At 50.2% G+C, this 25,309-nt stretch overlaps 9 protein-coding genes across 9 annotated transcripts; 5 read left to right on the forward strand and 4 right to left on the reverse strand.

Annotated features, from left to right (window-relative positions):
- Nucleotides 1–126: 126 nt before the first annotated feature.
- On the reverse strand, nucleotides 127–7,074 carry CI109_106509 (uncharacterized protein; the record flags this gene model as incomplete). Its single annotated transcript, XM_065967847.1, has 14 exons — nucleotides 127–251; nucleotides 306–1,120; nucleotides 1,176–1,231; nucleotides 1,285–1,319; nucleotides 1,375–1,467; nucleotides 1,520–1,661; nucleotides 1,730–2,203; nucleotides 2,252–2,336; nucleotides 2,388–2,542; nucleotides 2,600–4,504; nucleotides 4,558–6,342; nucleotides 6,403–6,526; nucleotides 6,588–6,902; nucleotides 6,995–7,074. The coding sequence occupies 14 exons, from the start codon at nucleotides 7,072–7,074 to the stop codon at nucleotides 127–129; spliced, it is 6,189 nt and encodes a 2,062-aa protein (XP_065823919.1).
- An 812-nt stretch (nucleotides 7,075–7,886) lies between these two features.
- Nucleotides 7,887–9,243, forward strand: CI109_106510 (uncharacterized protein; the record flags this gene model as incomplete). Its single annotated transcript, XM_032003865.1, has 6 exons — nucleotides 7,887–7,889; nucleotides 7,967–7,974; nucleotides 8,038–8,159; nucleotides 8,663–8,720; nucleotides 8,778–8,858; nucleotides 8,937–9,243. 6 exons carry the CDS (start codon nucleotides 7,887–7,889, stop codon nucleotides 9,241–9,243), a joined length of 579 nt encoding a protein of 192 aa, XP_031861863.1.
- A 254-nt stretch (nucleotides 9,244–9,497) lies between these two features.
- CI109_106511 (uncharacterized protein) lies at nucleotides 9,498–11,584 on the forward strand (the record flags this gene model as incomplete). The annotated part of the gene is made up of 10 exons (XM_065967848.1): nucleotides 9,498–9,639; nucleotides 9,688–9,725; nucleotides 9,779–9,884; nucleotides 10,212–10,397; nucleotides 10,457–10,545; nucleotides 10,734–10,795; nucleotides 10,934–10,942; nucleotides 10,993–11,053; nucleotides 11,121–11,328; nucleotides 11,439–11,584. 10 exons carry the CDS (start codon nucleotides 9,498–9,500, stop codon nucleotides 11,582–11,584), a joined length of 1,047 nt encoding a protein of 348 aa, XP_065823920.1.
- An 841-nt stretch (nucleotides 11,585–12,425) lies between these two features.
- Nucleotides 12,426–12,545, forward strand: CI109_106512 (uncharacterized protein; the record flags this gene model as incomplete). Its single annotated transcript, XM_065967849.1, has 1 exon — nucleotides 12,426–12,545. One exon carries the CDS (start codon nucleotides 12,426–12,428, stop codon nucleotides 12,543–12,545), a length of 120 nt encoding a protein of 39 aa, XP_065823921.1.
- Nucleotides 12,546–13,001: 456 nt separating this feature from the next.
- On the reverse strand, nucleotides 13,002–15,584 carry CI109_106513 (uncharacterized protein; the record flags this gene model as incomplete). The annotated part of the gene is made up of 6 exons (XM_065967850.1): nucleotides 13,002–13,114; nucleotides 13,167–13,534; nucleotides 13,588–13,655; nucleotides 13,719–14,859; nucleotides 15,030–15,417; nucleotides 15,482–15,584. 6 exons carry the CDS (start codon nucleotides 15,582–15,584, stop codon nucleotides 13,002–13,004), a joined length of 2,181 nt encoding a protein of 726 aa, XP_065823922.1.
- Nucleotides 15,585–15,882: 298 nt separating this feature from the next.
- CI109_106514 (uncharacterized protein) lies at nucleotides 15,883–17,319 on the forward strand (the record flags this gene model as incomplete). Its single annotated transcript, XM_065967851.1, has 5 exons — nucleotides 15,883–16,072; nucleotides 16,126–16,763; nucleotides 16,806–17,166; nucleotides 17,224–17,241; nucleotides 17,312–17,319. 5 exons carry the CDS (start codon nucleotides 15,883–15,885, stop codon nucleotides 17,317–17,319), a joined length of 1,215 nt encoding a protein of 404 aa, XP_065823923.1.
- A 134-nt stretch (nucleotides 17,320–17,453) lies between these two features.
- On the reverse strand, nucleotides 17,454–20,644 carry CI109_106515 (uncharacterized protein; the record flags this gene model as incomplete). Its single annotated transcript, XM_065967852.1, has 13 exons — nucleotides 17,454–18,103; nucleotides 18,156–19,257; nucleotides 19,308–19,380; nucleotides 19,443–19,559; nucleotides 19,615–19,625; nucleotides 19,697–19,702; nucleotides 19,760–19,814; nucleotides 19,859–19,930; nucleotides 19,978–20,008; nucleotides 20,074–20,203; nucleotides 20,252–20,308; nucleotides 20,353–20,476; nucleotides 20,523–20,644. The coding sequence occupies 13 exons, from the start codon at nucleotides 20,642–20,644 to the stop codon at nucleotides 17,454–17,456; spliced, it is 2,550 nt and encodes an 849-aa protein (XP_065823924.1).
- Nucleotides 20,645–21,324: 680 nt separating this feature from the next.
- Nucleotides 21,325–22,625, forward strand: CI109_106516 (uncharacterized protein; the record flags this gene model as incomplete). Its single annotated transcript, XM_032003870.1, has 4 exons — nucleotides 21,325–21,526; nucleotides 21,577–21,894; nucleotides 21,956–22,379; nucleotides 22,442–22,625. 4 exons carry the CDS (start codon nucleotides 21,325–21,327, stop codon nucleotides 22,623–22,625), a joined length of 1,128 nt encoding a protein of 375 aa, XP_031861868.1.
- Nucleotides 22,626–22,735: 110 nt separating this feature from the next.
- On the reverse strand, nucleotides 22,736–25,261 carry CI109_106517 (E1-like protein-activating enzyme Gsa7p/Apg7p; the record flags this gene model as incomplete). Its single annotated transcript, XM_065967853.1, has 11 exons — nucleotides 22,736–22,894; nucleotides 22,945–23,116; nucleotides 23,166–23,281; nucleotides 23,326–23,640; nucleotides 23,692–23,850; nucleotides 23,898–23,958; nucleotides 24,084–24,373; nucleotides 24,423–24,575; nucleotides 24,633–24,800; nucleotides 24,849–24,960; nucleotides 25,014–25,261. The coding sequence occupies 11 exons, from the start codon at nucleotides 25,259–25,261 to the stop codon at nucleotides 22,736–22,738; spliced, it is 1,953 nt and encodes a 650-aa protein (XP_065823925.1).
- Between the last annotated feature and the right edge of the window lie 48 nt (nucleotides 25,262–25,309).

Here is a 25,309-nt window from a genome sequence, read left to right on the forward strand (position 1 = left end):
GGATGGGGAAAAAAAGTATGGGAGAATGTCCTATCTCATTAAGTCGTAAACCTGATTCAAAACCCGATCCACCAATCTCGTCGTGCTTCCACTCCACCCCTTATGACCAACGTACATGCCTCGTTATTAGAGCTCTGTGGCGAAAGAAGAGATTGTGGTCAGCTCCGATCTCCACTCTTTATGTCTTTGCAAAATCGTCGACTCCTCCTTCCTGCCTCTTCTCGATTTCATTGTCCCTAACTGCCTCTGAACTGCGCTACGTTCGTTGTTCGTCGCACCCAGCCTACCATAACTACTTTACTCACCTGCCAAGACCGCCTCTATAATCCTATTGATCATCTCCTTCCTTGCTACCAAATCCACCCCATATTCTTCCTCAAGCTGTTTCCTTACTCCCTTCTTCGTCAGCGTATCGAGATCCGCTTCTCCGCAAATCCTCTTGATACTGCTCTCCAGCTGAGCCTCCGATATACCTTGTGGACCCAAGTTGATCGGTTGGGTATCGACCGACGATGGCAGCGGCACATCAGCCAAGAAGTTTGAGGTCGGTCGGGATTGTGTGTATGATGGATTGAGTTGAGATCCAGGTCTGGTACCTGCACCATGTGATGGTGGAGGAGGTGGATTGTATGTCGTAGAATAGGAAGAGATACGATGATCTAATCCCATACCGGTAGAGGGAGGCATGCCCATACCCAAATATCCTTCACCTCCTGGGGTGAGAGAATAGCTTGATGCGCGAGGATCCATCATTGGTTGACCTTGACCATAGAACGAGCCAGCATACATGGACCTGGCATCTCCGCCGTGTCCACCATACACACTCATCTGATCACCATACATCGATCTTGTATCCATCCCCATCCCCATACCCATAGGGAGATGTTGAAGGCTTCCCATCGGACTACCCTGGCCGTATGGCATCTGCATCGACATCTGCGGCGTCGCACTGTAGACAGATTGACCTCGTAAATCGGCATACGATCCAGCGGGAGATATACCTCGCGATCGAGGGGATGGTTCGTAGCCGTATGCAGAAGCAGGTCGGGAATCGTATTCGCCCTTTATTGGAGGTAGGTATTTGTCTGAATGAACAGACTCTTGGTCCCACAGCTCATTCCTGACATTTCAATGTCAGTCCAAGCCCGTTGAGCGAAAACGATGCGTAAACTCACTCGTAATCGTTCCAGCTCTTCAAGGGGATAGATCTCGGATCAAACTTGCCCTCATCCTATTGCACATGATCAGTCAGGACCTTGCATACCTAGAACATGAGCAACTCACGTGAATGACAATCTTCTTTCCTTTCTCTCCGACGACTGTGAAATCGTTTCAGTACTGGCCAAGCTGCCTTTTCCTGACGAGCCCACTCACCTAATCGTGTCGAACCCCAACTGAAATCGTCCATCTTCCAGAATGAGTACAGTGGGAGGAAGAACGAGAACACCGGGATGGCAAGTATATAGACTATCTCTTCATCAGCTTGCAGCTCATTTGCTATGATTCAGGTGCCACTCACAGACCATCCAAGCGATCATATCCCATCGTAATCGGAAGACGAAAATCAAGGCTTGCAGACCGTAGATAGCTGCCAGCATAATGATACTAAGCGTAGGGATACTCGATCCATCATGGACGATCAGGTAGATAAGGTATCCGATCTGCGATTCATTTCAGAACGAATCAGCACATCGCAATATGAGATGGTTGCCAAAGCAGGAACACTCACGTATGCCACAGTGACAGGTGCGACAATGGTAGATAGAAGATCCACGAATACCACGAATCTCATTGAGAAACAACAGAATCCACAAAGTTGATCCAAAAACACCAGCTCTGCCAGATTATGTACCGTTGAATTGATCCATCTCCTTCTCTGACTTAGCAACACTTCCGTCGAATCAGGAGCGACAGTCTTCGCATAGGCATCTCGGACGAACTTGGTCTTGTAATCTTGGAAGTGCTTGAGGACTAGCGTAGTAAGGTACCGATCTTCTCCTAGATGTAACAAGTTTTTCAAATGCAAGGTGTCGACTCGATTCTCCGAGTAGTCTTGGATGATACCGTTGGATATGAAGAGAGGTTTGTGAGTATCGGGCGATCGGAGTCGATACATCGAGAAACATCCCGGTAAACAAGTGATAGAGCCGAAGAGACTTTCGAATGATTTTGCGAGGTGATGTGAAATGAAGTACTCATATACCTGCGAGGTGATCAGACAGTGTAGCAAGAGGCGTGTTGTTGAACTCACTTGAGCCATGGTTACAATGGACTGCTTCGCATTGGCAATCGACGTCTCTCCACAGACACCGATGATCTTCTTGTCGTGCATCATGCTGTGCCCCACATCAGTGATGAGCGGGTAGCGGAAGGGGAACTACACTCACGCAGAAACAAGCCTGTTCAACGACATCTCGTCGACCGTAGTATCCGCGTCCACCATGAACAGATACTCGTAAAAGCTAGGATTGACACCAATCACATTCTTGATTTGGTGATACATCTCCAGTTCCAGCGGGTTCATTGGAGCGTTGAAGTGGACCTAGTGGAGTCTATGTCAGCATCCTTTTGATTAGACAGTGTACGCAATTCCACGCACCTTGTTGAGGAAGTGCATAACGATCATTTGTGTATCTCGCTTGCCTCGGTTACCAGGCTTAGGTCTCTCCGTGGGTTTCCCAACCTTTACCACCACCAAATACGGCACCACATGCCCCGCACATTCGTACAGCCCTGCATAGACTTTACCCATGTTGTGCTGCTTCGCTCCTTCGCCCAGCGATTGGAAACTGAGCGGTTCCGGGTCAACATTGGGATCTACTCCAAGAATGTCGAGGACGATCGCGGGTGTGGGTTTGTCGTTACCAAATCCCTTGATATTACCATCACAAATGATCATGATCAGTTTTCGCTTGTCATCATATTTCAGTCGAACGAGCGAATCAATTGTTCTTCGAAGCGAATCTTCCCCTTCGGTATAACAAGGCACTTGACAAATGACGAACTTGTCGTGGTTCTCGGGTGCTCTCGCCGAACCGAAGTACACGGCAGCAAGGAATTTGAATCCTATGATAGACACCATAACGATACTGAGTGCGAGCAAGATATACGTTGAGAACTGACACTGGGCAGAGTCTCGTGTATCGACCTTTCCGATAATGAAGAGGTTCCGAAGGCACACTTTCTGCCTATCTACGACGTCGGAACCAATAGTCGAAGATAGGCCGTTAAGAAGCGACGTGATGTCCTTACCCGCGTTGTAAGTGAAGAGCGAGACGACCTGATCCGACATGAACTTTCGATCCGCTTGGTCGTCACTAGTGAGGTTGACTCCAACAGGTGTTTTGAGTCCACCTCCGTTCTGCTGGATATAGGTCGACAACTCGTAAACGATACCATCGTAGATAGCCACCGCTCGACCAGCTGAGGCCATGCTCTTGATTTCCTTCTTAGTGTATCCTCTGAACCCAACCCGGAATCGATGTCGCATCATGATCATCATTTCTGCATACCAGTCGGGTCTTGAGTCGTTGGTGGAGGCTCGGAAGTCGTGGTATTGTGAGAATGGGTCCGAGGTGTTTGTTGTATCGAGGGTCACGTAAGGACTGATCGATCCAGTCGTACCATCACACAATGCCGATACTTGCACTGGGAACAGGTTCGAAGCGTCCAGGCCGCCATACTGCATGATGCTCTTGGTGGGCACGACGGAAACCGCGGTGAGATGGGTCGGAGCGAATTGAGATAGGTCGAAGACTTCTCCTCGAATGGCTACAAAAGCGTTGTTTGGGTTGAGCTTGTAACTGTGGCTTGCCAATTCGCTGGAGCTGTAGACATGCTGAGTCGGGCAGATTAATGGACCAAGAACGGCAATAACAAAGATTGCGCAACCGCAGATGAACCAGATGATCATATTGATGGCGAGCTTCTCTCTCCATGCTTGCCTGATATCTTGTCGCTTCATTCCTCCCACCTTGGACAAGAGGAAACCGGGAATCCAGAAGGTGAGAACGGTACACAACCAGACCCACCGCCTTCTGGCGATCGATTCCTTGTATTCTTCTACGATCTCGCCATCGAGTGGTTCGGCATCGAGAGGATCCTTCTCGTCCTTATGATCCAGATCGCGAAACATGTTGCGTGATGGAGCATAAGCCTCGGTGCCCATATTCGATGCGGTATCGCCAAATTGGCTAGTAATCTGACTTGGCGCGAAGCTTCGAGGATCATCGAAGTCGTCCGGAGAGTCTGGACGGAATGATTGAGCATGATCGACCAGAGGCAAAGCCGCATTTGAATCGTTGTTGTTCAGATACGGGTCGTCGTAGCCAAGAGCTGGGGAGGCTACCGGAGAGACATCTCGGTGATACGGCGAGAACGGATCCAGCTTGTTGTTCTTCTCATCTAAGTACTCCATATCTTCCCGTCGTTGACGTTGTTCCTCCTTCTCTTCTGATCGGAGACGATCCTCGAACCGGTGGAACACAGCGTGTGAGAGGAAGACCTATTCGAAGCGACATTAGTCGTGCTATCTCTGCAGCTGAAGGTTGAACTCACTCGGTTGGCTCCGACACCCATCTGCTGGTCATTGAGTTTGAGTACTCTTTTCAGATCCTGTAGTCGATCCACATGTGATGGTCCTTCCAGGATCCCCCGCACTTCAAACTCCTGTGCATACCGCTCACATGCCTCCCTATGTGTCATCCGAACCTCATACGATGTTTGAAGTCGTTGTGCCATTTCGGTGACTCCGTTGTTTCGAATCTGACCCTTGACGCAGCGTATATCAACTTGGGAAGAAAGTTGACTGTCATTGAGTCGAAGACAGAAGGCGAACCACGGTTGAGCTTGATCGAAGGTCTGGAGTAGCGTTTCCAGCGCAGTCCAATGTTGACCCGCCATACACTGAAGTTCCTTCCCTGCAGTGGTTTCATTTCCACCGCCGACTTCGTCGTCCTCGTCCACTCCTTCCTCCTCGGTGACCGCCAAAAGTTTCCTGCCCTTGCGTCGTCTTGTAGATGGCGCTCGCATGGGTCGTACAGGTTGCTGAATGGCGACGATGGTCTCATCGTTTCGAGGATGCGCCTGGGTAGTGATACTTTTGGAAGAGAAGAGACTTTTGATGAATGGGTTGTTGGACCCTTCAAGCTCCGACACCGCTTGAGCTCCGTTCATGCCGCCTCGAAGAAGTCGGAGGATATCCGCACTTGTCTCGTTGGCGTTGCGTTCGAGGAAATTCTCGGTCGAGTAGGTTACAGATCCGTCGTAATGGTTGATCGTGAAAGAAGCGCCACCGCTTCGACTAGTAGAGCTAAGGGAGAACGAAGAATGACCACTGTATCTCTTTCCCATTCCTTCGAGGAGGTTGCTCTCTGTACGCTTCTTTCTAGCCATGTCGTCGATCACATGAATGAGCCCAGTCTTGGGCTCCGAGAGCATCTTCAAGCATTCGGAGTTGTCAAAGTATGGCAATCTCATAGCGGTGAGTTTCTCCTTGCCAGCTTCTTCCAGACTCGCCTCGTGTATACGGTGAAGCACCCAGTTGTGTAGCTTCTCGTTCGCAAAATTGAAACAGAACTGGTCGACCGAGTTGGAGGTCACTGTGGGTCCAGAGTTGTTCTGCATACCAGGAAGATCGAGGAGAGCGATGAAGGAGCCAAAGGAGTCCTTGCAAAGCTTCTGGTTGATATATTCGTTCAACCAGGAGAAGAGAAGGGAATAGAGGGTTCTTGCCAGCTCGTCCCGGACCTGTTCCGCTTGCTCGGCATCCAAGAACGTCGTGCATACTTCCTTTCGTACCAAGATGGTCTTGAATGAGAAAAGTTCGGCCAGTGCTTCTTGCGATACACCCAAGAACTCGGCGACCGTTGTGAGAACATCGAAGTTCGACACGACTGCCCCTTCGTGATGTTGGCCGCCGCTGACAAACTCGAGGTTGCCGATATGAAGGATGGTGGCGAGCAGTTGGCATATCTGAGCGACGAGTCGGTTCGAGAAGCCGACGACCTTGAAGGCCTGCTTGAGTTGTTCGAACCGCTGTCGATCTCCGGTTCCGGTCCGTCGCACCCTACTCTGAAGATATCGGTAATGGGAGACCTCTTGGAGTTTCAAGAAAGATTTCTCCTCTCCCAAAACACCGGTAACGAGGTAGTAGAAGACGTGGAAGTTTCGTTCACCCGCTGCTGGGGTTTGTGAGACTCGAGACCGTTCGAAGTAGTATTCTATCGTTTTCAATCCCTCCAATCGACCTCGGTCGTTGAACTGTAGCTCCGTATAGTTGCCGAAACGCGAGGCATTGTCGTTGGTGAGTGTGTGCGCGTTTCCGAAGCATTCGAGGATGAACTAAGTGGCAGTAAGCGAAGCAGTCCATGCAAGAATGCCAGTGACTAGTGAGTAGCTTACCTCGGCATTGGCGATCTGCCCTCCGATCTTAGATCCCTTCTTCCCAGGACTAGCCACACTGACTTCGGATATAGCCTTGACGGCCAATCTCCTCAGCTCAGTCTTCCCCGACCCAACAGGTCCACTATTAGTGTATCAGCGAGATCCGCATGGCCTTGCACAGTGCAACAGGTTTGCTAACGTACCTCATCACTACGATCTGATCCTGCCCCGTCCGTCGCATGTTGTAATACGCGCTCAGACCCAGCTTGAAAACATGAGGTCCAAGTATCCCCTTCTTCGCAGCTCCATCACCTTCACGCGACGCATCGTCGTCCACCTGGATTCGATAGTACTCTGCGATGTAATCTTGAAGGGACGCATCGCCGTTGACAGGGAGATAAGTGTGGGGGTTGACCGATACGACAGCATTCGACGAAAGGGAGGTATAGGGTTGTGAGGCGAGGAAGCGTTCTCGTAACGTGGCAAGAACGGTGTCTTCGGCGATGGAAGGGAGAGAGCTGTTTTATGATACAAGTCAGCGTACAAGGAAACCTTCTTACATCCGCGTTGGAGAGGCACGTTCGGGACAGGACAGTGAGGAGTCACGTACCAGAGATCGGAGATGCTTTCGAATCGAGATGAACTGTGGGTATGTGAAGGTCCAGCCGCTTGTGATCCCGATGCCGACATAGCGTCGGCAGACATGTGACGAGTACGACACTACAATCCAGAGGAAGGTCCGAGTGCGGGAATGACCTGCCGAAGTGAATGGAGGGTGACTGAATGCTATCTCTTTCTGCAAAGACAAGTGGCAAAGATCAAGTGCCGACTGCATGGAAGGGGGAGGAGAAGATACCGGATAGAAAGTAAAGGAGTCAAAAGTGAAAGTCAAAGTGATATGCTTTGAGGTAGGTAGCGGAGGCTGTGCGAATAGGCAGGCGGGCTTGTGACTGTGTGTGTGTTGATTGCGTGAATTGCGTTGACCCTGTGTATCAAGTTGATCATCTATTCCACACGGCTCACCCGTTGTCAGCAGTCAACAGCCTATATATACATACATATCCGCACACGTCTTGCCATACGAATCGATGTATGCATGTATGCAACATGCGCAAGTGTATGCTCTTGCCAGTGGTTGACTAGTACGCGATTGTCTTTTCCCGAAACGACGTCTGTACTGTCACAAGTGCGGGTCCAAGCATTTCTGAAACTGCTCACTCGTGAATCACCTCCACCTCTACCTGACACCTGAACCCCCTTGGAAAGGGCAAACAAATCATTTATATCAGCCCCTCATTTGTTCCCACATTTCGCCGCAAAATTCCGAAAGTGGTACTTTTCTCAGATGGAATGCGGGTTGGAATGCGGGGGAAAGACGAGAAGAGGAGAGGATGCAACGATGAGCAACGAAGCGGCGTGTATACTGTTTCTCTTTCCATACTATTCTTCCACTTGTGCTAATAACAATCCCCATCCAGTGACAACTGCATAATCCAATCAATATGGTGCGTCTCATGCTTCTACGTGTCCTGTATAGCAGCGGGAGCTAACACTTGATGTTTTGACCATTTATTTGGTTCAGAACAAGACGTGAGTGCTCACCCAGTCATCCGCGGTGCAGCCGTGTATCATACTGATCAATCATCTACTCAGCGTTCTCTACGTTTCCGGCTTCTCTGCCAATCTTCGAGCTCGAGATCTCGCCTACGAGTTTGAGCGTTACGGTCGACTCATCAGGTGCGACATTCCCGCTCTCAAGTCGGCTTCCTCCTCTCGTGAGTGATCGCTCTTTCTTACTCCTTCCCAACTGCTTCTCCAATGTGCGGGTATTTCTCGTCTTTGTCTTCGTATTGCTCTATCTTACTTTAACATTAATCGCCGTCCGCCTGTTCTTGACCCCTTGAAAACATCCTCATTTCTGTTATTCAAACAAAGGCATCGCAACGAGCTAGAAGCGCGTGACGATCGTCTACACCCATAAACACCTGACCACTTACATCGGAGTCGAGATCAATGATCCGAAGCGATCGATGGCTCGAAAGTGCAAGACCGATACGCACGATGTCACTCTTTCGTTCTTGGCTTTTTACCCGTTTTATTCCGTCTCTTTTCGTATCCCGTTATTAGACGTCGAACCAGGCGAATCTCATCTTCCGCCGAGATCCGATTACGATTCCAAAGGTCTTCCACCGTCGTCTACATCAATGGATTGGATCACTATCACGAAATCCTGCTCAACGACCGGAAGCTTACGATGCGTCTTCTCACTCAAAAACAGCTTTCGCCTTCATTGAGTTCCGTCGTGAGGCTGATGCCGAAGATGCCTACTATGACATGTGAGTGGTTCCCCCCTCTCACCTAGGCCGGTGACTCAAATTGCTCTCCCTTTGTAGGCACGGTCGATCTATCGATGGAAGAAGAATTGCCGTTCAGTGGGCCAAGAGGCCACCTAGTTCTGCCTGGAGGCACGATGGGTAAGTTGGACCCTCTTCTTTCCAAATACCTTCAAACCGTACGGTTGAAGTGCTGATTGTGACTCCCTGACTCAATAGCTTCGGTGGAGATCGTCGTGATGCACCTCGTGATAGCGGTCGAGACAGGGACTACGATCGTGACAGGCGAAGATCTCCTCCTCCTCCTCGTCGAAGATCACCATCCCCTCGTCGAGATGACCGTGATCGAGACAGAGACCACGAGCGTCGTCGATCCATCTCACCTCGTCGGGACGACAAAGACAGGGACAGGGAAGAGCGGAGGTCACTCTCGCCCGCGAGGGAGAAGGAGAGAAACGGGGATGGTCAAAGGGAGCCAGAGGACAGGGACGACAGGGACGAAGACAGAGAGAGGAGGGATGATTGATAGGTGAAGGACTGTGTCAAGATGGTTTGGAATTGTTCAATGCATCTATCTGTGTGAACACTATGACAACGGTAGCATCGAAGGCGCCTATCGTGGAAAGGCAAACCCACGGTTTTATATGAGTGGTTCAATTATATTTACCTGCCGTCGTCGTAGGGATTCGTCGCGCGCGACCTTTGTATCATTTCACCGTTAACAGTGGTGCATGCGCTACATGTTCGTCCCAGTATACAACATGCAAGGTACGCAGTCCGATGGTTTGTAGGCAAGAACGCTTACGGGTATGTGGAGTCAACGTCAAGCATGCCGGCAAAGCATACTCTATCGATCTCGACGATACCAAGTCTCTGGAGTCTCTTAAAGATGCCGTCTTCAAGGTGACCGGCGTACCAGTAGGTTAGTGCGAGCTGTTGTATGGGAACCGAATAATTGACCGCCTTGCAGATCGCATGAAGATTATGATCAAGGGTACCCTTATAAAGGTGAGGAACCTTTCGGGAACAACAGATCTGTTGCTGAGGGCCATATTGCGCAGAACGACGCCGATCTTACGAGATTGGCCATCAAGCCGGTACGTCAACAGTATCACAAGGTCATACCAAGGATTGCTCATATCGTCGAAACAGGAGCAGGTGATAACGGTGAGCTACATTCAACCTTGCAGCTAATAATTAGATCATAGGAACAGCTGGACCACTGCCGGCTCCGCCCGCAAAGGCGATCGTGTTCTGTATGTAACTGGTGGCAGGGAAAAACTGCTGATAATCAGTGGAAGACATGGACGCTGGACAGATTGCTTTGGTCGTGAGTTGGCTCTCAATGACTTCGCTGATCGTAGAAGACTGGGAATCCACCCGGGCTGGTGAATCTCGGGCAGACTTGCTACTTGAATTCTACTATCCAAGCTCTGCATGCGGTGCCAGAACTTCGGGCATCGTTGGAAGGGTAAGCTGAACACTTATACTCAGCTGATATCAGATTCTCTACGGCATCGGCAGTACCTGAGGCGAGACTCACGGTGTCACTGAAGAACCTATACGCAGGTCTTGAAAAGACGCAGAACGCGGTCCCACCATTCGCTTTGCTCAATAACCTCCGCCTGTTAGCCCCTCAATTCGCTGAGCAGGATTCGCAAGGCAATTTTTCGCAGCAAGGTAGGTGGATGTCAGGAAAGACTCTACTGACCAAAGATGCCGATGAGGCATGGACACAGGTCGTTTCGGCGCTGCGTGGGAGCCTCCCAGCAAGCACGGATGGCACACCGGTCGTCGACAGGCTCATGGGGGTGGAAATGAGTCGAAGGTAGGTTATGTCAGCCAATGACTGGCTGACGACAGACTTCAATGCGTGGAAGCTCCAGAGGAGGCACCATCGGTCTCTAAGGACACTGCTCTGAAGCTAGAATGCAACATTTCGATCACCACCAACTTCCTGGTTTCTGGCATTTTGGACGTAGGTAGCTGCAGTGCGACCTCGCTGACCACTCAAAGAGCTTGAACCAGGAGATAGAGAAAACCAGTCCTTCACTCAACCGGATGGCTCAATATTCACAGTATGTAACGCTGTCGTGATCGGGCTGACGCTAAGGCAATCCCGACTATCCCGCTTACCCCCAAACTTGGTGGTCCATATGGTAAGTCTCGTCGCCCAAGTCGTACTGATATTGTAAGGTCCGTTTCTATTGGCGTAGAGACATCCAGTAAGTTCAAGACGGGATAGCCGTGCACGTGTGATCTGACCACCCCATAGAAAGAAAGCCAAGATCATGCGAAAAGTCAAGTTCCCCCTTCAACTGGACGTGTCCGAACTGGTGGGTTGCGAACTTTTGTTGTCTCGCTAACAACCAGGTGACGGACGACCTACGCCGACGGATTCAGCCAGTGAATTCCGCTGTCAAGCAGATCCTCAAGGAGCGAGACGACCGCGCTAAGCTTAGTAAGAGGTCGGTGGGTAAGATTGACAATGGACAATCAGACGAGATTGCAGTCAGAGCCGAGGAACGGCTGAGAGTCAATCGGGCGGGAGGTGTATCACATGATACATACTCTGTCCTGGACAATCCATCAGGGATGTACGAATTGTGGGGTGAGTAAGTGTCAATGGTGCTAGGCTGATCCACACAGCGATGGTGACGCACAAAGGAGCGTCGGCAGATTCAGGTGCGTTCCCCAAATATTATAATGACTGACGCGCAGGTCACTATATTGGATGGGCACGAAAGGAGAGCAACGTCCCAACGCCTTCCGGCGAAGAAGAATGGTTCAAATATGACGGTGCGTTATTAGAAATCTCTGACATCGCTGACGTGCTAGATGACAAAGTTTCGGTCGTCAAGGCGTGAGTAAGCATGCAAGTGTCGCCGCTGACAATCAGTGACAAAATTTTGTCAATGGACGGAGGTGGTGAAGACTCGGTCGCGTACATTCTTCTTTACCGGTGAGTGCAGACATCCACGGCCGAGCTGACCAATGCAGTGCTGTGGAATTCTGAAGAATCGGGTATGGCTCGTGGAAGATAGCATCCGTTTGCAGAACGCCATATGCATAGTTGTGTATCTATGAAATCGCTTGTCTATTCCTTGTCCCGAACTCCTAAGGACGCATCGTCTGCTGCTGAAGTCCTGAGAGATTCATCGTAACTGCGAAACTAGACTGATACAAGAACAATAAGAAATGATCCAGGTACAATTGTCCAAGGGGTTCGCGTTTCAGCTCATCAAAGACCGCCTTTGTTGGCACGAAAGCCTTTTGTTCTCTGAGTCATCACACGTTGAGCACCACGTCGACATTATGCATACCAAAGTTGGATTTGCAATTTGGTGCGAAACGGCTGATGATCCATATGCATACATGTGGTCTAGAACAATGGGCATCTCGCGTTTGAGTGACGGCTCATTGTTCTGACCCTGAAACACCTCCACCGCACCGGTTTGCATATTGTGAACTGCATCTTTACCTTTTGTTCTTTTCGGCATGGTATTCAGCTAGGCTATTGTTCTTCGGCAGCGTTAACTTTATTGTTCTTGCGAAACATCCTCCCTCTGCTGCATTTGTGAAAGGTATATAAGACTCAAGATCGGACTGGCAATGATCTCTCTTCAACAACAACAAACAACTCTTCCAAACTCATCTCAACCGAACAACCTACCACAACCAACCCAACTCACCTTTTAAGCCAATACAATGGACGCCTTCACTGCTATCTTCACCGTCGTCAAGTCTGCTGCCACCTCCAGTGAGCAAGCTCCTCGAACTGCTGAGAACGACCCTTTCGGTGTCACCGCCAGCTGTGTCGTTGCTTAAATGGCCTTGTGAGTTGCACGGAAGTCGCGACCATTTCTTGAAATTTGCCTAACAGAATTCCATTTCTTTCGCTGTTACAGGCTTCCACAGAGCACAATCGGAATTTGGGGGATGACAGAACCGTAAACGGGGGCTGAAGATGACGTGAGATGGAGTACCGGTAGATTTAGCCGAATATATTTAGTTCAATGCACTTCTGCATCTATCCTCGGAAGATATCCACGGACATGAAGTGCGGCATGCGGCAGCCAGTCTCCATCGTGCGTTGTCTGTGTCAAGACATGGGACCTCCATGCATGGTCACTGAGGATGAAGATGTGACGTATGAACTCAAACGATTATTCACACTACTCTACTTGTACGAATCTCGACCGACTAAGCGATGGTCACTTTCTTTTCTGATGTCGACCCGTCTTTTCGAAACGCTGAATCGGGTATCCTGTCAGCTGACGAGTTTCAAGGATCAGCCAGGGCTGTACTTGCCTGAGTTTTCAACTGCCTCGCACGATGAACCGCGTCGGCGGAAGGCAGAGTGGAACGAGTGTTCGGCCTCTTGTGCGATCGTTGATCTACTAATTGTTCATATCAGTACGTGACTGCTGATGTTTTGGGTCCACTCACCACCAGTTGCCTCTTGCGCAGCCTTACTACTGTGTCTACGAGAATTGGCCGACCTGTGATTGAGGGTGGACGGACCAGTTGGGTTACTGCTTCGGTCGTCACCAGAAGCGATAGAACCTCGCCGTCGGGCCTTCCACTCGGTGTAACGTCCGCTGCTGTATGATGCTGGAAGCAAGGCTCCACTTTCGGACCGGATCATTCGTTGTCCGTCCGGATCCCCCGATTTCTTGATGAACTTTTTCTTCTTCCTATCCCAGCTCAGTTGACTAGCCTTTTGTGCTTTTGGACCTCCACCCTCGTCTGCTGTCAAATCTAACGCCACAGCAGATAGTGCTTCGGGAATCGCGGCATCGCTGTTGAGCGAATATCTGTACGAGACATATCAGAATAGCTTGGCCAAGCATAGCATGCGAACGCTTACCCCTTCTCCGTGTCTGCGCCTCGCTGAGAATGTTCCATATAGAAACTCGCATCTCTATAAGACTTGGTCTAAGGCCGGACAACAATCAGTGAGGGTGCTTGGAAACAAAAGCGAAAAGTATTGTAACTTACTACAACGGGCAAAGCGACCTTCTTTGAATGACCGCTTTCGGCAGCCATCTCTTTCAGTCTTGACGACGCTCGCTTTGCTTCCACCACTTTTCTCCGGTTTTTCATAAGGAGAGCTCCAGCACTCTCGCCTCTGTGTCCAACTTCAAAGACCGTCTCTGATGGGTTGTACGCCGACACTGTTGCTAATAGGCGTGCTCTCTCCTCTGTGGTCGAGGAATCCTTGATATCCTCGAATAGCGCATCGGTTGACAACGCTGTGGCATTGAAGGCACGAGCGAAATCTTTCGCTTGCCGATATGCGGATGAATTAGCCTTTGCACGGGATCGTTCGTACATCGCTTGGCCCTTTCTCATCACGTTTCGAAGCGCTGTCAGATGCGGTGCCGATTCTTCCAAGTTGCTGAAGATAAACTCTGTGTTCTCGCTGACAAGCTCCGCAGGGACTGTCTTGAGAATGTCTTTGAGATCTCCTGAACGAGAGGCGCCGAGAAAGGTCTGAAGATCGCACAGGTACGGCCAATCTTCACGAGTGATCATTGACCAAGCCGTCCCCTTCCTGCCTGCTCGAGCGGTCCTTCCGACTCGATGAACAAAGATTCGCGGACCAGCCGGAAAGTCATAATTAATAACATGATCCATGATTGGAATGTCAAGACCTCGAGCAGCGACGTCGGTGACTACCAGCACATCCGTAGCTCGAGTACGGAAGGATGCGAGCTGCTGCTGACGTGCGACTTGGTCGAGGGAGCTATAAATATGAGAGGTTTTGTAACCAGTGGTGCGAAGTAACTCAGCCACGTAATCCACGTGATGTTTGGTGGAGACAAATACAATCGCCTGTGGTTGAGCGGTACTGACGTTGGAATTGTCGAGGCTCTCCGCTGAAGAAAGTAGCGAGCGAAGAAGAGCCAGCAACGAGGCTTCTTTTTCGTTGGGTTTTACCGAGAAAAACCGGAGGTCGAGATCAGGACTGATCTTGTGGTCAGCGTCGAGACGAACGAGGAGCGGGTTGACAAGCCCAGCTTTGGCGAATTCGGCGACAGTTGAGGGAAGAGTCGCAGAGAAGAGTAAGTTTTGCCGAGTAGGAGGCAGACGATGAAGGATTTCACGAAGTTGGGCATCAAAACCCATTTCGAAGAGTCTAGACAATCAGCACGACTTAGTACAGCGCACCCACCTGTCCGCTTCATCGTAAATAACAGTTTGAAGATGTCGAAGATCCAAATGCATTTCCACGATCAAATGCAGGAATCGTCCAGGAGTCGCAATGACACTAAGGATCAGTATCTCTCCATCGTTAGAATGACTCACATATCTGGATTGCTTGACATCTTTTCGAACTGCCCGTCAAGGCTGTCTCCGCCGATAACAACAGTCCATCTCAATCCTTCACCCTCCTTGTTCTTTCCTTTGCTCATCCCGCGGGCTAGGTCCTTGCCAACGGTGTAGATCTGTACAGCTAGCTCTCGACTTGGACAGAGTATCAGACTCCTGATGCCAGTCGTCGATACATGTTTGGGACCTAGCCGTTGTAATAGTGGGATGAGGTAGGCAAGCGTCTTTCCGGATCCAGTTCGGGCCATTCCGAGGATATCGCGTGGTGGTAGGGAAAGAGCACCAGGAATACTGGCTCGCTGGATAGGCGTAGGGGTTTTGAATTTCCTCAACAGAAGAGACCTAATGAGATCCGGCCCGACATCTGCACGAGAGGTCAGCTATACAAGAAGGTTGATTCGATACCTAACACTTCGGGCAGCACTCACTCAAAGCTCTCCACTGAGCGCCTGGGCCTGTTGATTTCGCATTGCCATCCGAATCCTTGCCAGTGGTAACTGCCCAGTCAGGGGTGACGACTTTGGGCTCCATCGTTGACGTGTATTCTGACTACTAATGAAAAGAAGGGCTGAATGTGTTGATGAGGATGATTCCAATGACTTTTATTGTTGCGAAGCGATTGAAATTGCTACATCACGTGACACGATCGATATCTTGCGTTACGTGATACGTATGAGATTATTTTCATCGCCCTCCGTCATTGTCCATCGTCCAAGCTACTTAGCAATCTCATCATTCTTTTTAATAACATACATCAATCGTCTTCGCCACCCCTCTTCACTTGTACATCCTTGCAAGTGTTTACAGTGATCCTCAGATTTCCTTCACCATGTTCACCTGTATATCATGCCGAGTCGCCTTCGAGACAGCAGCCGAACAACGGGCGCATTTCTCGACAGATTGGCATCGTTACAACATGAAGCGTAGGGTCGCCAATCTGCCACCCGTCGCCGCTGCGTCATTCAATGAGAAAGTGTTGGAACGAAGGGAACAAAATGCAGTCAAGATCGATCCTAGAAGTCTCGCATGCACTACATGCAAGTGAGTATGTCGATTTGAATCTCGCTGACAGTATTCAGCAAATCTTTCTCCTCAGAAAATGCCTTCCGATCTCATGTTCAGTCCAAGAAACATCGTGATAGAGAGACCTTCCGAGCAACCGAAACAGCCCGCGGTCAAACTCATGGTCAACATACAGAGTCCTCTCATGAGCAAATGGAATTGGAGGACAACAATGGCCAAGGAAGTAACAGTGACGATGACAGTACCGACGACGAAGACGATGTTAGCGAGAAGATTGCGAATTTCCGTCGACGTATTAAACCGACCGATTGTTTGTTCTGCGTTCAACATTCAGCCTCGGTCGACGATAACGTGCTTCACATGGCAAAAACTCATAGTTTCTTCATCCCCGATCAAGATATCCTCATCGATCTCCCTGGGCTTCTGTCTTACCTCGGCGAGAAAGTAGCAGTCGGTAACCTCTGTCTATTCTGTCCGAACGGAGGACGCGAGTTCGGTAGTCTGGAAGCGGTCAGACGGCACATGATCGATAAGACTCATTGTAAACTCGCGTATGAGGACGAGGAGGACAGGGCGGAATTGGCTGATTATTACGATTTTGGAGGATCAGGGGACGAAGGCTCTGAATGGGAGGACGTGGAAGGAGAAGGGGTTGATGATTCTGCGCAGGATCACCATAGGGATAAAGTAAGTCCAGTTGGAGGTCACACTGCTGACATGCCTTCCCAGCGCTCCATCGCCCTTGCACCAGATGGCCTCTCCCTTATGCTTCCCTCTGGACGGACTTTGGGTCATCGGTCTCTGCGCGTTTATTATTCACAAAGGTATCGACCATCTGATTCGACCTCGCCTGCCACTAGCAGTACTGCCTTGAAGGTTGCCCAGGTGAGGGAGCGGCTAGCCGATCCCACGTTGGCTCTTGTGCCCATTGCTGGCGGCCATGGAGCCTTTGGTCGCGGTCAAGAGCTCATGAAAGCTCGAAACGCTGGTGAAGCCAAATGGGCTAGGCGTCAAGCAAGATCGTTCCATGATCAAAGGGCCAAGGAGCTGCATAAGACCAAGATGGGTTTCGTGCACAATAGTCAGAAACGTGAGTGAAGTCAAATTGAGATGTCAGCATACTGATTCGTCCGGATTGATGATGTAGACTTCCGAGATCCTCTTTGTGAGTTTACCGAGCTGTCCCGACTTTTCCCTTCAATGTGAACTGATCTCGTCCATGTGACTCCTCATAGTGCAATAGATGAGCTACATAATCAAGATACAGAGGCGAATTATCCATTAACGGTCATTATGTACAAAAAGACTAGCGAACTACGGGATTCATATGGCACAACAATAAAGTAGCTCTGCTCTGTATTTGATCAGGCCTCATTTCTACTTCCTTATATGTTGAGAGCTGTCGGATTGGTGATGGTTAGGTCCTTCATTGGTTGCAGGCGCTTCGTCCATAGTTGAATTCACAAAGGGAATTGCGTCCAACGCTTGCATAAAGCTCGACCCTCTAAAAGCGTCTGCCTGATTGGTGGAAGCTGGCGCTCCGTACGAGGTTGGTTCTACAGTGACGCCTCGAATAGTAGACGTCATCTCAGTGTCCTGACCTGAGACACTACCGTTATATAGTCCCCCTCGTGTTTGGAAAGCTGATGGATCAAGGGATGCAGCTCTGGGGAATGTCTGTGTACCGGATGACAGAGCAGCCACAGAATATGGGTGATAGCGGGCTGGACCCAAATAAGGGGAAGATCGTAAACCTGTTTGGCCGGCGACAGGTGCTCTGTGTGATCCACCGAGGCTGGGAGTCATCGAGCGGTGTCGCTGCCGTTTTGCTAGAAATCCGTTGGTGTGATGTGCGCCGGTAGGAATGGATTGATCATAGAGACCTCCGAGATTAGGCCAATTGGTTGAAATCGGGGTCGCTTGGGGTCTGTGCAGATGTGATTCACTAGGCAAGTTCAATGTTGCATAACTATCGGACCCATCGAACGATGTCGGCGGGAACGGCAGGCGTGCGGCGTTATACTGCCCTGTGGAATTCGTTAGTATTCCGGTACCAATCCTAACGAAGACATGCCTCACCGGACTGATTGATCTCAGCGTATGAAGGATACGCTCCATCTGCCCTCAACAGACCGCCCGTCCCAGAAGGATACCCTCTGTTTTCCCTAGCAGCCATGGCGTCCACTTGTGCCTCCAACAAGGTAGCCATGTCATCCTCCGTGCTCTCCGATGCTTCTGTCTTCATGCGTTCTCCTCGATCCACTTTCTCGTGGGTTTTCAGATGTTGAGTGAGATTATCACTTCGACTGAACCTCTTGGAGCAACGGGTGCATTCGTAGGGCCTTTCTTGGGTGTGGGTGCGTACGTGCCGCTTGAGGTGTTCAAGCCGCTTGAACAGTCTCCCACAGGAAAGGAGAGGACAACTGAAACCTTTGAGAGCAGGACCTGTCGTTGGGGTTCCGCCGGAGAGACCGTTTGACTCAGGAGAGGGGTTGAAGGTGGTGCTCGTAGACTGCGAACCAGGCTGATCTGATTGCATAGGATGTGTCGCAGAAGTCCAAGGCGCTTGAGGCTGTCGAGTTGATTCGTATTGATGCTGCACGACTCCGGTAGCAACGATTGTGCTCAGCGGGCGAGTCTGAACCATAGGCCTCGTGAGATCGTGGCTAGCGAAATCTGCGTCGGAAGGACGATTGCTATTGAACAAGGGCGGGGGTGGGTGAGCAAACGGCAGATTGGACAGGGATGACTCCGCTTGGGGATGGGTGAGGAGGTATTTCGACTGATCAAGTCGACCACTTTCAGAGCCGCTGTCATCTTCGCCGGTATCATAATCCGTAGTCGTGGTTCCATCTCGGCGTTGCCTCTGTCTCTTGTCACGCGACAACTTACGGCGACCTTGTTTGTAAGCCGGGCTGCCCTTCAATAAAGATCGAGAGAAGAGTACGTTATGTGCGGTCGTTTCCGTTGTCAAGGGCTCGCTCTCTTGATCAGACTGTGCCGGCTGTGACGGGCTGGCGGGTAAAGTAGCATCGAAGTAAGCGCCGTCGTTGATATGCGACACTGGCGGTTTGGAGGCTTTTTGACCCATTGAGGATGTAGCGAATGGGTGATTTGGAAGGCCCAAGTGACCCGAACTGGTCACATTCTGGCTGAGCGCCGCCTCAGGTAGAATCGTTTGCTATAACACACTGGTGCTTAGACCACATCACAACGCATGGATTTACTTACGGTGTTGACCGATTCTTCCAGCCCCGGTTGCTTGCCCGCGAATTGCTCAAAGAGACTTCTCTTGGGATCGTACCTGGAGATAACCGAATTACAGTTAATTATGCCTCACACCACACTGAAGTGCATGTGCCTTACCTGAAGCTACGGGCGGGTTCACCGACCACAACAGTTGTCGGCTCAAGTCCCATCTTTTCGCGCTTCAAATCTCTTTCAAGAGCATCTAGGAAAAGACGGTCGTGTGGTACGGAAAACCTGGATGAGAGCGGTGTCAGAACTGTGTCGCACAACTGACAAGGCAAGGATTTACCAATAAAACACCTATGATGAGCCGCTCACGGTCAGTATGTATATTGTGATAATTACAGTGGAGCACCTTCAACCATATGTACCTTTTGCTGCGACACGACACGGCGTCAGCACAGCAATTGAGGGAACATTGAGAGCGCAAATACCTTCTTTTGTGTGCGAATACACCCGTTCCGAAACAGTAAGTCAAGAAACGCGGATCTGGAATGAGCGTCAGTGGGCGACCAAGAGGTGCGCGAACATACTTTGGCTCTTCCAGGCAGGCGTCGGTGCCAGGTTTTAGGTTTCTCAAATCTGAAAAAACCCCTTCTTCGAATCTATCATCCGATCAGCGTGCGCGCGCCGAGAGTTATTTGCGCCTTACTTTTTCATGTTACGAACCGGTCGAGAAAATGCTTCAAACCGGAACACCAGAGCTCTCACTGCACAATGTTAGCAATGAACGCATACAGCAACATACCTATGTCGGTACCTGTGATGTGGTACAACCCATTCCAGAATACACATGCGACATGCTCCCCGTTTGGAAGTAAGAAGCGATTCAGGTTTGGGTGCGGTGATGACAGAGTTGCGGAGTGGAAAGGAGAGCCCTGCGCAGGCTGTGAATATGCATACAGGAATGATGTGGGTGGACTCACAGCCTTGATAGAACCCTCCTCGGTCCCCATCCATCTGGTTGGTGCAGTTGCCAGAAACTGAAAGGTGTCAACTTCACGTGAGCCTATAATATATGACTCACGAATTGTAGTCTACTAAGATGCTTCACGAGTTGTCCTTCTCGTTCGGTGAGGGCGCGAGGCGCAACGGTGGTAGGCGGTGGTAGTGGCGTGGTGGGTGTAGCTCCAGTTATTGGCGGTGTGGGTCTGCTCAGACCAATTAGCCAGGACCACAACACTTCACATTACGCACGAAGGGCTTGGACCACTTCTCCAACTCGGAGTTCCAGCCGGGGCGCTATAACCGCCAGACGCAAGGCCGGATGCGAGGTTCGTGGTTGAGACTCGAGGTAGAGATCTGTTTGTCTGGTCCATCTTGATCAAGCTTGAAGACATGCAAGTGTGAGTTGGCACCCGTGAAAGATGAGAGAGGTGCGGATGATGGATGGTCACTCAACTTACAATGTCACCAGGGGACCCTAGCTGCTTTTGATTACTGCTGAGCTAAACACTCCTTTGTTTCAACGTTGGACGAATGAAAGGAGAGCGTCCTTTCAATCACTCGGACTTTCTCTCAGCCCTTGAGGCTATGACCTTAGTCGTTCCAACTTGTGATGACTTTTAGACAATAATTCAATTCAGCTGTCCTCGCTAACCACCTGTATTTGATATGATGTGCCGAAACGTTGCGAACCTGCTGAAACGAGCTCGCGGTTGCATGGGTTTCATCAAAGAACCTCAAACTTGTTAGAGTATCCTGCAACGCGGCGATAACGGCATTTGGCAATGTGGCGTGATGAGTGCGCTTGAAACATCCCGGTCGGGGCCGAATAGATGCTTGCCCTTTGTTCTCCACGTGGCCTTGACCTCACATTCCTTTTGTTTTATAAGCAGCGGCCATTTATCTCATTGTTCGATTGTCTTATTGTTCTCGGACTAGGACGAGAGCGACCATCAGAGCGACATGTCAATCGTATAAAAGGACTCATGAGGATTGAGGCAGGTGAATTGCCCATACTAACATCAAATTAACGACACGAGTGTACTTTATCACCATGCACGATACCGGCAACGTCATTTTCAGCGGTATTGGAGTCGTGCTCGTGCTCCTTCCTCTTCCTCTACACTGGCGAGCTCGAAACTCGGGCACGCTCCTGCTTATAACCTGGCTCCTGATTGGCAACTTAGTAACCTTTATCGATGGTATCGTGTGGTGGGATAATTACAACAATCCTGCACCAGTGTGGTGTGACATAGGTGAGCACTTCGTAACTCTAATCTTTCGGCTCCGTGTTGATCTCGCGTAGTAAGCAAGATCTTTGTCGGCCTACCTGTCGGTATTTCAGCTTCGAGTCTGTGTATCACTCGCCGCCTTGCGATGATCGCTTCTTCCACAGCCGTAACTATCAGTCAACGACGAATGAGGATCGCACTCGCAATCGATTTATTCCTTGGAATCGCACTGCCCTTGATTATCATGGCACTCCATTATGTAGTCCAAGCTCATCGATTTGATATCTTAGAAGGGTATGGGTGTTCACCTGTCACGTGGCCTGGAGTACCTGGAGTCTTCGCAGTGCAAATATGGGCACCGCTTCTGAGTGTGATTGCATCAGTATATGGAGGTTAGTCCACAACTACCTTTGCAGTCTATGAGCTTGTATCTAATATATTCTCCCTCTTCAGTCATAGCGATCAAGTTTTTCCTCTCCCGACGATTGCAATTCGAAAGCGTGCTTCGCTCATCGAGAAATGGTCTCGACAGCCGCCATTATCTTCGTCTAGTGGCAATTGCTAGTGTGGATATCCTGGTCGGGTTACCCTTGACAACCTTCACCCTTGTGGACTATATAACGCGCAGTAAACCTTACGTATCGTGGCATTGGCTGCATCTCGGTTGGTCCCGTGTTGACCATTACGCGGCATCAGCTTATTTGTCATCACCGTCGCAAACTGTTGTGATCGTTCTGCCTCGTTGGTTTCCTCCCTTGCTCGCATTGCACTTCTTCATATTTTTCGGAGTGTCAGTCGACGCCATTACAGAGTACATTAGATGGTTCGGTTGGGCGAAAAGTAGACTTCCTTTCGGGTTGAGCAAGCCAGCCGATCGGTGAGTTTTATTCCGAGCTAGCACGTTCTATCTGGTGCGATTGGCTAATGAGAGCTGTGCAGGTTGCCCTTCGCCGCTCCCAAACTGGGATCAACCGTTGCTCAACCGAGTAGTGTCACCTGGAGGGAACCTTCCATCACGGCTAACGCCGATCCTGATCCTTCCTACAACGAAACGTCCGGACCGGACCATGTGCGAAGCGGCGGTGTCATTGTCTCAGTCTCTGTAGAGCGCCAAGTTGTGTAAATGTTGGATGTTCTTGTCGTATCTTCCTTATCCTCCCATTCATCCATTATGCAACACGATAATTATGGCTCTGAGCAAATGTACACATACGGCGAGACAGCTGAAAGCTCTCACTCATCCTCCTCACTGTCCTCCCAATCCATTGACTCTAACATAGCTTCGCTATCAGCGTGCAGTTTGTCGAGGCCAGTAACTTTCTCCAGAAAGTTAGTCTCATTGAAGACCCGTAACAGAAACGGGAGTCCACCTGATCGGTAAGCCTCAATTACCTAAGAAGACAGGGGTCGGCGCATGCTACTATATTCCAGGTATGACTTACGGCTTGACTACACCCAGTACAACAATTGTACGCGGCACCTTCAATCAGCAGTGTTTGCCAACCTGAAAGATTGCCGCGAAGCTGATGAGGTACAAGACCCAAACAATCTCCTTCTTCCCTTGCCCCTCCACCAACATTTGAATTCGCCTTGCTATTCGGGGGCGCTTCACACCTGCTGTCCCAATTAGCGAGTTTTTCGGAGCGGAGTGGTGTTCGCTTACCCGAGGGGATGTTGGACCAGCGACACCATTAACTCGACAGCGGAAGCAGCCGCAATGGGAGCCACTCCGGGTCTCGTCACTGTGCACATTTGATCAAGAGTCCGATCGGTGAGAGACTGGTTGCAACATTAGCACCTAGACATCGAAACCTGTCACCTACATCAGCGGGGGCAACAACATCATTGCAGTAGTAGCATCCGAGTTCACTGCTGGCTGAGGTATCTGTTCGTGACCCATGTCTCATTACGAGATAAGAATCGAAGCCGAGGGCCGCGTTTATTACGATCTTGGCTTCAGCGGCACCGATGACAGTAGGCAGCCACCGTGACTCGCGAGAATCCATAAGGAGGAAGATGGCGTCGTGGGAACGAATCAAGTCTTCGAGACCTGAAACATGCGCAGCCACCGATTGCTCTTGAAACGGGGCAACAGGATGCCCAGGCATTGGTATCATAATCGAATGGCCAGTAGCGTTCTGTTAATTATCAGCTTTTCACACAACAACCCGACTATTTGTTGGACGGACAACACCAGGAAAGATCTTTCGTAGCCTTTCCGCCGCGCATTCTGCTTTTGGCTTGCCGCCGTCAAGACAGTCTTCAAATTCGAAAAGTGGTTGTCGTACTGGATTCGAATAGGAAACTCTACCGGAGTCAACCAAGGTGATATTGCGGACACCCCATCCCTAAGTATGTTATCAGGCGAGGCGGTGCGGCGCGATCAGCTGCTTACCATGAGGTTCCTCGCGACATAGCAGCCTAAAGTACCTGCACCAAGTAACAAACATTTGGTACTAGCGATTTTCTCGAGGTCCAATGAAGGCATGATGCGCCACTTCATCAACTTGAGATTGAGATCAACGGCTTGTTCTGCCAGACTGCACAATGTGTCAGAAGTGTAGCAGAGTAGCATGCTCACCGTGCAGGATCCATCATGGGTCCGAGATCTGCTGTGCGGCTTGCGAGTTTACCAGTATGACTCCTCTCCCATCCAACCGCGTTTGGCATCGTTACAGTCTCCGTCGATGTCGACGAGATGTTGCCTTTAGGAATACTGACTCGTGCTTGCCGACTTCCGGAGCCGGCGCGCAGACAAATCACCTGAACAACGTGGATACAGTAAACTGTACTAAGATAGGAGAGGATGTTCCGTAAAGGCCATCCAGGGTGCTCTCTCGAGGAGGACGGATCGTGGAAAACAACGGTGACCTGTTTGTCCTGATCAGTCTTGGAACGTAGACAGCAGTGGGACACCTACCGATTGCAATTCTTCCTTTTCATACAAGCGTGCACATTCCCAGAGGGGGGCCACTGTTCTTTGGCCGCGGAGACCCTTGACGAGATACGCCTCAAATTTCCTACCTCTCTTTTGCGTCATATCTTCCTCCAACAATCGGATCTCTTCCACATCCTGAGTTGGCGTGAGCTTCTCGTACAGAAGGGCTCGTAGGGCAGGTGAACTGCTCACCTCATCTTCTGCCTGAGTAAGGCCTTCCTCTTCCACTTCCCAGCCTGGCTTAGCGACAAGGGCTGGAAATGCGAACCAATAGTGATAGACATATTTCTTCAGATCTGCAAAAACAACCAATAGGAAGGGATTGAGAAGAGGCTGGTCTGAGGCGAAAGACTCCCAAATCTAAAGCCCTCTAGTTAGTATTGACCGGCCCAAACCGAGGTTACGAACCGTTTTGACCAGCTCGTCGAAAAGCTGCTTCTTTGTTTCGCTTTGACGGAACCCTTCAATAGTGTTGAATATTTTCACTACCCCTGTCACGGGAGTGGATGATGGTGGTGGTCTTCCAAACGCGATGAACAGAGGCACATCGAAACGGTGAGATGAGATCCTCACCGTTCTTCACTACCTCCAAAAGCGTTCCCTCCGACGGTGAGACTGCCATCGATACCGACTTGCATACTCCCTTGAGCATTTTCACCTGCCGTATCCCTATCGGACACCGATTTGCCTTCCTCACGCCATCCTACTACTTGCTGTTGAGTGTCATCCAACTTTAGCTTGTCCAGCTTGAGTGACGTAAGGGTTGACCAGAATGCAGGGGTAGGCTGCGAAGATAGTGGCTGGAATTGCAAGGGTACCATGTCGATAAAAATAGACGAGGGGGGCTCATGGATCCACAGAGGATATGA

This window comes from Kwoniella shandongensis, chromosome 12 (genome assembly GCF_008629635.2).
Source record: "Kwoniella shandongensis chromosome 12, complete sequence".
Lineage (NCBI taxonomy): Eukaryota > Fungi > Basidiomycota > Tremellomycetes > Tremellales > Cryptococcaceae > Kwoniella > Kwoniella shandongensis.